The sequence below is a fragment of the Alosa pseudoharengus genome, unplaced genomic scaffold (assembly GCF_046254945.1).
Source record: "Alosa pseudoharengus isolate Yale_2024_CS ecotype anadromous, Long Island Sound unplaced genomic scaffold, YU_APseudo_1.1 YU_APseudo_1.1_scf_7, whole genome shotgun sequence".
Lineage (NCBI taxonomy): Eukaryota > Metazoa > Chordata > Actinopteri > Clupeiformes > Clupeidae > Alosa > Alosa pseudoharengus.
This window is the reverse complement of record NW_027468859.1, coordinates 41,753,357-41,767,004: the sequence shown is the minus strand read 5'-3', so window position 1 is coordinate 41,767,004 and position 13,648 is coordinate 41,753,357. Positions and strand designations below refer to the sequence as shown.

General features: G+C 38.7%; 1 protein-coding gene across 1 annotated transcript in view; it reads right to left on the bottom strand.

Annotated features, from left to right (window-relative positions):
* Nucleotides 1-13,648, bottom strand: part of lbr (lamin B receptor) — a 60,886-nt gene that overhangs the window by 38,153 nt on the left and 9,085 nt on the right. The window contains exons 2-4 of the mRNA XM_076273311.1: nucleotides 9,611-9,778; nucleotides 9,330-9,512; nucleotides 707-763 (exon numbers count right to left, since the gene is read on the bottom strand). Coding sequence (XP_076129426.1) covers nucleotides 707-763; nucleotides 9,330-9,512; nucleotides 9,611-9,772 — 402 coding nt within the window. The 5' untranslated portion in view covers nucleotides 9,773-9,778. The remainder of the gene's footprint in view (nucleotides 1-706; nucleotides 764-9,329; nucleotides 9,513-9,610; nucleotides 9,779-13,648) is intronic.

The following is a 13,648-nucleotide window of genomic DNA, read 5'->3' as shown; positions in this document are numbered from 1 at the left end:
CTCCTGAGACCACTTACAAGCAAGTATAATATAATTTATAACTTCTTTGATTTGTAAATAATTTGTGAAACAATCTATTATTGTGCCTTTCCTGTTATTGTAGACAAACCACATCTGCAACCAGCTCTGTTTGTACAGCTACCTGTTCAACTCTCAATGTCCAACAATTCTTCAGTAAACTACAATAACTACTCCTGTTTAGGGGTGTCACGATTAGGCTGCAGGTTAAATAAAAAAATAAAAATAACATCAACCAACCGACCAAAATTGAAGCCCCTTTTGCTACTCTGAAATCACCAATATGGAAGTATTTTGTTGTTTATTCACGTCAATTAACACTAACTTACTCAACTTAGCAAGTGAAAAGATTATCTAATTACAGTCCACAATTATGTAAGGCATAAAATGCACATTGATAAGTGCATATTCCATGAACACTAACCTTGGGTCTCTTCGGAGTGTGCTGAAACAATCAAATTATCATTCTGTGTTGTTTAATTTCACTATGTTGACGTCTCTATGTTTAATGTTTGCTCTGCTTGCAACCTCGCAGTTGGAACGGTTTTAAAATAAAAAACGTTTTCAAAATAAAAGCCCCCGAAACAGAAAAGCGTAATAGCGTAAGATCCAAAACAGTTTATACAACAACATTGCTGTTTTATTAATGTAAGAAAATTGTGATGACTTTCAAAACTTGTTAGCTCACCTCATTGGTATCCTCTTTTTCATGCTGGTTGTTGCTATTATTTTCAGTTGGAGGCACCTGAAAGGATTGAATATATGGGCCCAGGCATGAAAATTATGACATTAAGGCTATGAACAACAATGAGGAAACACATACATTCATAATAAGACGATTGGCCCTCATTGAAAGATGGGCAAATCTTAGAGGTAATCCGGCAATTTTTCCACATAGATCTCAGTTTCTCAAGGTCATAATATTGATATAAGAAAAAAACAATCGGTATTACCTAGCTGAAGTTACTCGGTGACCTTGAGAAACAGATCTACAGTGCTGTGCATAAGTTAAGACACCCATGCTAAAAGTTGACTAAAAAGAGGAATAAAAAATGCCTTAATTAAAAAAATCCAACCTTTAAGGACACCAATTTTCTTTATGAATGAACCATGTATCATAAATAAATCTTATTCCTTAAAATATAGGGGGCATAACCATATTGGTAAACAAAATGCCTTAGAGTGGGGGCAAAATTAGTATCAGCGAATTAATTTGCATAACTTTTAATGCAACCTCTGTCCTCTGAATACTGAGAAATCCTCAAATTTCATATAATCAATTTCATCCTAAGAATACAAGGCATTTTATCAGCGTTATGGATGTGACATGAAATGGACACACTTTTGTGAGAGATTACAGGTTTTCTACAAACTCTGTGAATTTTAAATGACACTGCCGAAACTGATATATGTACCTTGAAGGAGACTTGAATGAACACAAAAAGTGTGTTTTTGAAACTATGCGTCATTTTCGTAATGCATTATGTAGGAAAAACTGACGTTATGGATGTGACGGTTTCACGTTATGGATGTGACATGTCTGAACCAGTCCTAGACAAACTACATAAAACACATAATTAAGTAGTGAATTTTGATATGAAACAATTGAAATGGTAATCATGAAAAACTAGCGCTGTAATTTTTCCTCCCTCAGTGCCCACTAAGATCCACAGGAAGAATCAGGACAACAAGTCATTTAAAATATAAAAAAGAAATTAATTTTTTTCTTCTACCATCATCAATTTTGGTCAGTGATTCCTGGGTTACTGAAACACCAGGGAACATGAAACTTGGTGGCCACTCCCCTAAATAACTAGCCCTACCTGAACCGTTGCACCCAAGATGACAAAATATTTATGGTATGTTAGTCTCAAGAGCCCGCATGAACCTAACCCATACCCACTCATTAGTTATTTGCACACATAAAGTACATGCACGCGCACGTGCACACACGCACATGCACACACACGCACATGCGCGCACACACACACACACACGCACATACAGACAGGCAAGCACACACACACACAAACAAACACATACAGACAGGCAAGCACACACACACACACACACACACACACACACACACACACACACACACATGCACAAACACCCACCCACATGAATGCAGACACATAAACACACAGGCACGCATACGCATGTGGGCATGCAAACACATACGCACACACACACACACACACACACACAAACACACAAACACAGGCACGCATACGCACATGCACACACACAGACACACACACTCTTATAAACAAAAGCAAACTCACATATGCACACACTCATTTACATGCACATGAGTTGCAGGAGTAGGAGATGGAGACAAATTGACAAGCGTGATTTATTTTTGCGAAGAGAATATGCAGGACTGAGAGGCGGTCATATTTTGTACCGCTATGCGGTACATCTAGTTTATTGCTGCCCTTACTCATGTTACTCTGTGGATATTAGCTACAGAGGACCTGACACTTCAAATGCTGTCATATCGAGTCACATTTAAAATGAAACTGTGTTAAGCAGACGTGAACGGCAGGCTGAGCAGATCTGCAACAAAAGGAGGTTGCTATGTTAACTCCAGCTGCAAAGTCAGCCATCTTCACCAGCCAACACGATAATCCAGTTACTGTACAACATTAGTATGACAGTTACAGGAAGATAATCGCTCAGATTTTCGTTATTAGGCCACTTGAAAATAGGCTATGGCTAGGCTAATCACTGGAGGTATTTTAATATTATGTTTGTTTTGCTAATGGTTAGGCAAGGCCTCCCTGTGGTTTTGATCAACCTAATAATCTTTGAAATGTCAGTTGTAAACACTAAGTTGAAATGCGTTGAAACTGACATGCCACCAGAACAGACGTTTTATCGGCTTTGAGGTATAATAAAGTCCCCAGTCTTGTAAATTCACATTATGTAACATCCATAACGTCACATCCATAACGCACCATTAAAGGTTTTAAAAGTAAGAAAGGGGCACAATTTGGTCATCACACTTTACATTGATATAAATCAGCTTTGCACAGACACTATGGACATTGTCGCATCAACACTGTATGTGTAGCATAGACTTTTCCTATAAAACGTTATGGATGTGACATGGCCATGGAACTTGCTGACTTAAAACAAAAGCCTTACAAATGTAAGGAGTTGTGCTCTTAAAGGCAAGCTGAGCATAGACATTGCTCTACCATTCCCTTGTCAATCTGGAATTTGTCAAATGACACAATTTGTTTGAACATTGGGTCCATTTATCCACTTTTGAAATATGTATAATATTACCATGTAAAAAAAGTTGTTTCTGTATGGTTGCACACCATATTTATGATATAAAAAGAGTGTCATTCTCCATCAAATTCAATCAGATCAGTTACAAACAATAAAATATAGACCTAAATGAAGATTTTAACAACAGTTCTATTTGCGTATGCACAACTTTTTTTTTCCATGGTAAGGATGACCTTTGCATGGAATTGCCCAACTACAACTACAGTGTTTCCCATACATTGACTAATCTGTGGCGAGGCGCCACACAATAAAAATCGGCCGCCACATATAAATATTTTATGTTTAATTTAATGTAATTTAATTTAAATTAAATATAAGATCAAATCCTTGCATTGCCATTGAGCTGCGCTTTTTACGCACGCAGCCTTTCCTTGCCCCGCCCTCTCTCGTAGCCCGCTGCCCCTCCTCTGCATGTGCATTTAACAAAATATTCACGATTGTTGAAGGATTGTTGTTGCCACATAGAAGCATTGCATAGGAGACGTCTGGCTAAATTGCTATTAAATCCGCTTAGCATCGTGACCATGCTGCGCAAATTTGTTCAAAACTGCTGCATTGAAGTTAACTCTAAGGTCTTATCACAGCATAGTAGGCTACATTGAAGAGACTAAACTAATTTAGGTTATGCAATCAAGGAGTATTTTAAAGCTAACGTTAGAATAGGCTACTGTTTGGATGTCAAATTTAGCATGCTTAGCCTACTTACAGCTGCTTGTCAATTCGTTGAAGGGCTCATTTTATTGACTCTGAATGTTTGCAAAATCATGTAAATGGAAGTGGAAAAGTGTTTTCCAAAATTCAAAAGTGCTTGTCCCAAGGAGAAATACGAACCTTTATTTTAACTATTTAGAAAACGTTATGAATTGCATCCACACATCAGCAGCCTTTAAACTGTGTTACAATTGCAATTTGCAAGGGTTCCCTCACGAACGTCTGTGACAGCCCCCCCCCCCCCCCCTTGTCCAAGTCAGCTACCGCCACAAATTGAATCCAATTCTGTGGGAAACACTGAACTACTACTAATAACTAATAAGGATCCCCCATGTTAAATTCCCATAGAGGCAGGCACATTTCTATTTTTTATAGGCCAGTTATTTCATGGATCCAGGATACTATGCATCCTGATAAAGTTCCCTTGGCCTTTGGAATTAAAATAGCCCCATCCTTCACCATACCTAGATAACCAATAGCTGGTTTGATTTGCATTGAGAGATGATCTTATGGAAAGCACCATATGCCAATCTATTAGTATGGTGAAGGGTATGTGATGATGTGGGGCTATTTTAATTAAAAGTTGGATTTTTCCTCATGTTTTTAGTCAACTATAGTGTTAATTTTGTCACCTATTTTTAATTTAGTCTTAGTCTTGTGACAAAATGTCCTTTTTAGTCCGTCATACTTAGTCATTCAAAAATCAATTTTGTTAGTCAAGTTTTAGTCGACTAAAAGTCTCGTCATTTTAGTCTAGTTTTAGTCAAAAGAAAACTAAAGGTATCCTAGTCAAGTTTTTTTTTTTTAATAACAAATTATTTCTTATTACCATTTCAGTCAAATAGTGTTTCACACATCTCAATTTTCCAACAATATTGTGTGTCCACAGGGCTACTCGTCTGTTATAATTATTTATTCTGATTTTTTGTCAGTCAGTATGTCTACATGCACAGGTAAGTCGAGCTACAGTTATAGCTCGGCTGGGATTTGACCACAGACAGTAAAAGATTTGACTGGACCAAGACCAGGGTCATGATCGTAAAGCCAAGTATTAATGTTTTACTCCGCCACGCTAGATGCCGTTATGAACCCAAACGCAACACATTCCCCAAACTTTCCATCTAACTTGCTAGCTAACTTTCCATATTTGCTTACTTTGCATCATTAGTGTAACTAGTTAAATAGTTGACATTATTTGCTTAAAATTTTCGTATGGACATTGTGGGGGATGTTAATTCATGTATGAGAGAAGCTTTAACTTATATCTTAAATAATCTTTAACATATATCTTAAACAATCTCCGGTGTTCTTGTTCCATGTAGTTTCGTATTGCAGCCACAGGGTTGTGGCAACTGCACATAGACCAACCTACAGGAAAGCTGCTGGCTGCGCATAAACTCATTCGGAATATTTTGAAAACGTAACAGCTAGATATTCTGTCTTCTCATTTTGTAGACGAAAATGAAGAGATTTTATCTTAGTTTTTAAGATTTGTCATGCAAAACACGTCTTTTTTCATCAACAATAATGCATTTTAAGATAGTCTTAGTCAGTGTTTCATGATATTAGTGCAGTCTCGTCTAGGTCATGGAAAAAAAGGTCGTTGACGAACATATTTCCTCTCGTTTGACGAAATTAACACTACTTTAGCATGGGTATCTTAACTTCTGCACAGCACTGTATGTGACAAATCCTCTGCCCATCTTTCAAATTAGGGCTTTACATGTAAAAGTGAAACTCCATTGTTCCAGGATTCCTTTGTGTTCACATGGCAACATTTATACCGGAGCAAATGATAACAAACCCACGTGATACTAAATTTTGGTCTACAAACAAACCCATGCAGAATTAAATTGTTCCCTGATTGGTCACATTTGACAGCTGAAGACACAATCACCGAAAAGTCACCGAACACTTAACCTCATATTTAACTTGAGAGCTCCATTTGTACGTGTCTAAAGTTTAGGCTTCTCCCACTCTCTCCCGTTTTGGCGTACTAACGCAGATAAAGTTAGCCTAAAAGACATTCTCTTGAAATTCAAAACATAGGCAAGCTAGATATCTACTGTTAAAAGTGGAATAAACTTGTAGCCTAATGTGTCAGCCTACAGAAATGTAAGCACCAGCGAGTTTTTCTGCTACAACGGGCCGATTGCTTTCTTACTACAAACACACAGACCTGCAAACTCAGAAGGGCTGAAAAAGGTGACATATTTCCAAGACCCGACATTTACATTACACGCACATAGGTAGACCTGCGACTTGCGAAGCATTCATAATCAATATTGATAATCATCATATTATAATAAACATGTTGATAGGTAGACCTGTGACCTGCGAAGGATTCAATAATGAATATTGAATAATATCATATTATATTATAATAAACATGCAGTAAGCAGAATTTAAGTATGGCTGCATTTGACACTTTTACATATTAAAATGACATAGTCCCAACAGTAGACCTACCAGCTGTTTTGAGTTAAGGCCATGTTTAGCCTAATTGAATAACCTGATGATGGAGAAGATATTTTCAGACCTGCCATCCTTGAAGAAATTTCGTAAGTACTACCTCAAACCAGGGAAAAAAACATTGCTCACATTGGCCTTCGTGTATGCAGCCAAAAACAGACCAAACAACAGTACCCTCCCGAATTATTGGCACCTCTGCTAAAGTTGACTAAAAACCGGTATAAAAAATAATCTGTTGGTGATTTATTGTAATCTCACAATGAAAAACATTAGGAAAAATCCAATCTTGAAGGGAGGCAAATTTATTTTGAGAAAAAGGAAAATCTCAAAGAAATACATATTTTTAACAAAAACTCTCTTACCATCCTCCATACTGTACGTGGGGGCAAGATAACCATGGGTCCTTGTCCAAGCATGTTTGTCACATTTCCAGATAATTAGAACCTTTTAATTATTGTTTTAACTGTAAATATAGGCATTTTCAACAAAGTACCTAGTTGTCATAGACATTCTCTGACTTACAAATGTCAACACACTTTCTTTTTATTTAAAATTTAGTGTCTCTTGTCTTTCCGATGTTAGAAAGTGACTAAAAGATTTAGCCTCTGTGTGACTATTTTCATACCATAGTGAAAAAGAAAGTCATGAACTACTTCTGAAAGTGCACAGGCACTCTGATTAACGTAAATAAATTGAAATTAGATAGGAAAATGCTTCTGTTTTGCATAAAAGATTTTTCAGGTGTGCCAATAATTCTGAGCAAGGTGTTTTAGTTTTAGTTAAATATTTATTTCTTTATGAGATTTTCCTTTTTCTCAAAATAAATTTGCTTCCCTTCAAGGTTGGATTTTTCCTACTTTTTTTTCATTGTGAGATTACAATAAAATCACCAACAGATTGTTTTTTATACCGGTTTTTAGTCAACTTTTAGCAGAGGTGTCAATAATTCTGGAGGGTACTGTCAATGTTGACAATCTGTTTTAAAGCCTAATCCTTATCTATGAAAATAACTGGTGTTGATGGAAAGGGACTGGATGTCTATTCTCTGGTCTCTATTCTAGCATGTCTGGTTTATTAGTACCTATTTTCAATCCATTATTATTTGATATTTCTTTTGTAAAGAAATACATCTACCCCTCATGTTATGTTCGTGTCTTTCTGCTCCTCTCGTGTCTACTGAGGCGGCAATGATCACATATTCCAACTAAAGGGGCAGGTCTCAGCAATAGGTGCGCTGTGTCAGTCTAGGCCTAGATCTCGCTTGTTTGGGCGCTAATTATCAAGAATTATGATCTATATGCTACACAGAAAACAAACAAATTAAACACCAATCACTGAGCAGGTCAAAATATTTTGCTAGGTCCACTTTCAGATTTGTTGCAAATAGCTACATTTGGCCTGGGAAAGGTCAAAAGTTTATATTTCATATTTTGCATGTCTCGTTTTTAAACAATGCACCATGGGGTGTGGCAATTCATAACATAGGGAGTGATCTGACGCATTGTCTAAAAATCGCTCTCTTACACTACCTAAAACGCATTACGCCACTGACCAAGAGAAACCTGGTCAGAAGTCCATGGCGAGTTGTTATATGTTATTTTTTAAGGAGTGCATGATCAACAGTGATAGGGGCGAGGGGCGGGTGCACAACGCACCTTCTATCCTCCACCATCCATGCAAAACATTACAAATTACACAATTTCAATGGGAAACATAATTAGAATAAAGATATTAAGAAATACATCTCATAATGAGCGGTTATTCACCATCATTTCCAAATTGGTAATGACAGAGGCAAATATAAAGCACAGCTGAAGACGCACCGTCACGAGATGTAAGCAACTCCTCTGCGGGATAACCTGTTTTTTATTCAGTCATTCGAATATTATTGGGGTAAGTATTGCTTTTTCCAGCCTATATTTTCAATGGTAACCCATCTGTGTATAACTTTTGTCGTTGACTGACACCACAGTGAAGTTAGTTTCACTTTGTCAATGAGTTCAAGTAATAGACGAGTGCAAATGCGTGCAAGCTATGGTTTTAGTAAAGCAAGGTTTAGTGGAATAACTGTTCCATACGGTCTCGCGTGATTCCTTCAAATGCCCGCTGACTATGAAAATACCGATGAGCATTTTAAAATTGAGCCACGCACTGTTATGCCATTCTCATCGGTTTAAATGATGTTACACCCAAAACACACCCATGACTGTTTAAGAAACCTAAGAACGGCTTGTTGCGTCAGCCGCCCGATGTCTGATAACGAAAACACCCCCAATGTGGACTGGACATCCCACTAAATTTAAAGGCACACTATGCAGGTTTTTTAGCTTAATATGCAAGTTTTTTAGCTTAATGTACCTTCATTTAACAGCTTCAGAGTCATTGGAATGGTTATATGACTTTTTTCGGGTTGAATGGATGCCGTCTCGCTTCCCCCTAGCGCCTGTGAGCGGAAAAACCACCCTTGCAACTGTGGACCGGCGGGCCGACGGCCTCAGTGTCAGGAAGTATAACGAGTGTAACAAATTGCTTTACTGCATTCAAATACACATACACGCCAGGCACCGGCTAGAAAAAGGTAGCAATGGAGTTTCTCAGACATTCATCATGACAGAGCCAGTGAAAAAGAAGCAAAAACCGAGAAAATAGTAAGGAAACTGCCAATACTGCATAGTTTACCTTTAAATAAGCTTTTGAAAAGTGACCATGCATTTTAGACGGCCACGATAGGGCCCTGTGAGTGGCGAGCACAATTGATTAAATTTTAATGACCACATTTAGTAAAGATACCATACATACACTTTAATTAAATGCTTTGAATATCTTACCACAGGGGTGAGTCGGACTTCCAACACCTCCTTCAGTTTGTCTTTTTTCCCCTCAGTGGTGCGTGAAGAGGTACGAGATGAGGACCGGCGTGAAGTTCTGGCTGGTGAGCGAGAGCGGCTACGACGCCGCGCTGGAGAGCGAGAGCGAGAGCGTCCAGATATCTGCCGGAACGAGGCGTAGCTCTACACAACAGATAAAGTAAATCAATTACTCACAATTACATTAAATACATTTTGTTTTTGATCCTGACAGTAGGTCATGAAAGCTCTGTTCATCATACCTTGATATCACTCTCCTTCAGCTCCAACTCTGTGCCATCTTTGTAGATGACTGTGTACAGCTGAGTATCTGTATCATGGCTCAGTACTTTCACCTCATAGTAGAGACTACTGCCAGGCCAACGACCCATCACAGTGTCCCCACTCTGAAATTTGCTTGGCATCCTTACCTGTTAGGTCAAAGACAAAGTGGTTATCTATCCATCAATCAATCAATCAATCCCCGAAGACTACATCAGAATGCATCCGATGCCATTCACATTTTCTGATAGGGCTGCACCATGAGTAGGTTACGGGTACGCAGGCAAGTCATGCTTCTCTGTTTTTCTTTTTTGTTTAGGATTTTTCATAGGCCTATTTTTTATGTAATCTTGTGTTCCATTTTTGTATCAGGTCATGTTCACAAATATTTTCATCATTGATGGATTTTTTTTGTGTGTGTGTGAAATGAAGAAATTATTTTTCATTTAATTATTTTTGGACAACATAGCCTAGTTTAAAGCACCCTTAACAGTTTATTTACCTTAACATAACATTTCCAAAATCATTTTGATGGCACATAACCTCATAACGTGACGAACGGCACTTCGATTGTCTGAGTGTGATTGTCTATAGACGATCACCGACCTAGCAACTTTGTGTGTTCGGGTAGGAACACTGCCATCCCCTCCCCCCTCCAAAATTTAAATGGAAAGGAGCTGCTATACTACAGGAATTTTGAGATCTCTTTCTACAGACTACTGTTCCTATTCCTTCTATATTATAACAGTTATGTTCATACTTTGTTGCAAAAGTCGCATATTTAGTTAGTTTATCATTGCGCTTCTCTGGGGACCCCGAGAGCAAATCTTGTTAAGTGCTGCGTTTAGGCTGTATACAATATTACAGTTGTACTATATGACGCTTCTCTATGTTAATTCTAGTAGGTTAAAGGCAACACCTTGAAATAATTGATATTTATGCCCTTTGGTGTTACCCAGTTAGTCAAAAAACATTGGATACAAATTTGCTTTACAGATACAAATCCTACAGTGACTAATGCATTTCTGTAACTGTAGGATAATTTGTAGCTGTAAAACCGATCCATACCCGTAGAATAGATTTGTAAGTGTAGGTGCAAATTCAAACTAATGATGGCCTAAGCCTAACAACGGGGGAGCGAGTATATTTTCTTGGCTGCCATCAGTGCTATAAGCTACATATTGCATGATTGCTAAAACTAAACAATGCTTTTCATAACTTATTATATTATATGCTGCTTCAGAATGCTGCATGAAGTTCCATTAAAATGAATATGCCTTCCCACTGTTCTGACTGTTCTGACAACAGCAAAAATATACTGACAACCGTTTTTGTGCATGATTCACATCTTTCATAATCATTCTTTGAGTAGACCTTGTTCGTTCGCTATCACAGTGGAACTAGACTGAAAGTGAAAGTCAGCAAGTAATATGTTTCTATGCATTAGCTGAAACTTTCATGTTCTATGTGTGGCGAACTATGTTTTCTCAGAGAAATGCATTCTATAATACCATCCAAAAACCTACTGCAGCAGAAATGCATTAGCGTGTTAGTCCTGTAGTCAAACTGTAGGTCTGTCCTCTTAGAAGTACTTCTAGGTTTATTGGTCTAAAAGTAGTAACAATGGCCTTACACACACACACGCGACACAAAGCCTCTGTGATGTCAGCGAAATTCAAAGGGATGAGCTGGGCTCCTGACAAAACTGCTGACAGACCTAACAAGCATTATGCCACGATGTCGCTGATGTTAAATTGTGAAGGGATTTTTCATATGTTGTAATAGAGTGTGCCAGTGACTTCCGTTTTACTTCCGCTACAAGGGACCTGTCTTTAAAAAAAATATGAACGAGAGTTAATGGAGAGATAACAATTATTTTTTGGTCCAGTTTGAATTGTGCCACGAATTTCACATATGATGTGTGTGAATTTAAAAGATAAATTTTCACGTCAAGAAAGTACTGTTGTTCGATAGACTTCAAAAGTTATGTTGGTTTTGTACCAATCCGCTCAGTGGACTACATCTCTCGTCTCGAACGATGTACGTCACCAACGTAATGAAACGATAAGATTAGAAGCTAGCTGATAGCTGTTATGCTAGTTAACGGTTGCATCTTGCTGCCTGCTGTCACTTAACAGTATGTAATGTACAGTCTATGGACGAATACAACTTACCTGATGTGTTTAATCCTCTGACTCATGGTATTTTCATCGGCAAGGAAAGCCCAATTAAGACCTGTTGCTGGTATGCTTGTACATCTAGTGTGGCTGTGAATGAGCTAACGTCACTAGCGCGACTGATGGGTTTGTAGTCGTTGGAATTACGATCTTTCACAATGTTGTAATTCAATAGTTACGAAACAAACTGCAAATGTCTTTACATGAAAATTTGTCTTTAAAATTGACAAACATCATATGGGTAATTCAAGGCACAAGTCAACCGGGACCAGAAAATCATTTATTTTTCGCCATAGACTGGCGTTCAAAATTTTTTGAAAGATAGGTCCCATGGAGGCAAGTGGAAGTGGCGTCACTTGCACACTCTATATTATGATTTTAATCTCACCACATAAACAGGAAATGTGTCAAGACACAGTGCATTGAATGAATGGTCTGAAACTTCTCAGTTTAATAGATATTATGATTATGATGATATCCAGACACCCAATGGGCCTGCCTGACATAGCGCCACCACCTGGCCAAGCAGGAAATGTGCCAGAAATGGACAATGCCTTAAGCCCCAACCTTTTATGTACCATGGACCGGTTTGATTCCTATTTTTTTTTCACGGACCGGGGGGGGTTGGGTTGGGGGTTCAGGGGTTTCATGTTCCATATGTGTTGTGCATGCATTACTTGAAAAGAACTAGCTCCAGTTATGTATGAACAGTGAAGGTAACGATCTCTTGTGAAAAACGTGAACTTGAAGAAGTGAAAATTGAACAATATGAACTATGAATATTGAATAACTTGAAGCTACATCTATAAGTGTGAACATGCTTAACAAAATATGGGAACAAAACGTGCATTACGAATATAATCAGTGGGAGCCCTGCTTGTTTCCCTGCAACAAGAAGCTTCCATCTGGGGGTGATGGAAGACAGTGACACCCTCAGTGTGTTTGAAATGTCCAGTCGATTGCGCAATTTGGTCTTAGTTGCAGTCATTGCCGAAAACCCGGCCTCGCATACCGGTAGATACGTGGTGGGAAACGTTTTCAGCGCTTTTACGGCTATCTCGGGATATTCTGCTTTGGTTTTGATCCAAAATCCCGCCAGAGGTTTCCTTATACACACTCTTAAGCAATTTCGATCAACTGCTCTTCCTCCTGCGCTGACAAGTTAGGACTATTTGGGATATTGACAAATGGGTTGCGGACCCACTCATTGGTTTGCCGTGGATCTTTGGAGGATGGGAAGTAACGCTCAAACTCATTTGAAAGCGCAACAAGGTGATTGCGCACCAGCTGCGAGAGAAAGGGCCCTGCCTCAGTCTCTCCCAAAACCCACTACTGTTTGGAACATATCAAATACACGGTCCACTCGTCGTCCCCACAAATCAAGCTTGGCTTTAAATGCAGCGACTTTATCTGCCAGTTTAAAGACAGTCGTCATTCTCCCCTGGAGTGACAGGTTCAGGTCATTAAGCAACCCGAATATGTCACACAGGTAAGCGAGTTTTGACACCCAGTCCTCATCACTAAAATGTGCAGCTAACGGTGACTTTTTTTCTGTAAGAAATCTCTGCAGCGGCTCTCGCAACTCAAACACTCTGGCCAGTACACCAGTGACCTGCTAAAGATGCTTGTTTTTTGTTGTTGCTCATTCTAGCAGTTTAGTTAACTTCGTGTGACACTACCGTTCGCCAAGAACTGATCAAATGAAGTGAGCTGACCTGAGGCTGCGCAGCGCTGAAGGCAATAAGTAAGTGTTGAAGGCGGGACAGACAGACGTAAGAAAATAGACCTTGCAAAATGCAAACATGCGTGCAATCAAACAACTGCATATAGGCCTATGCCATG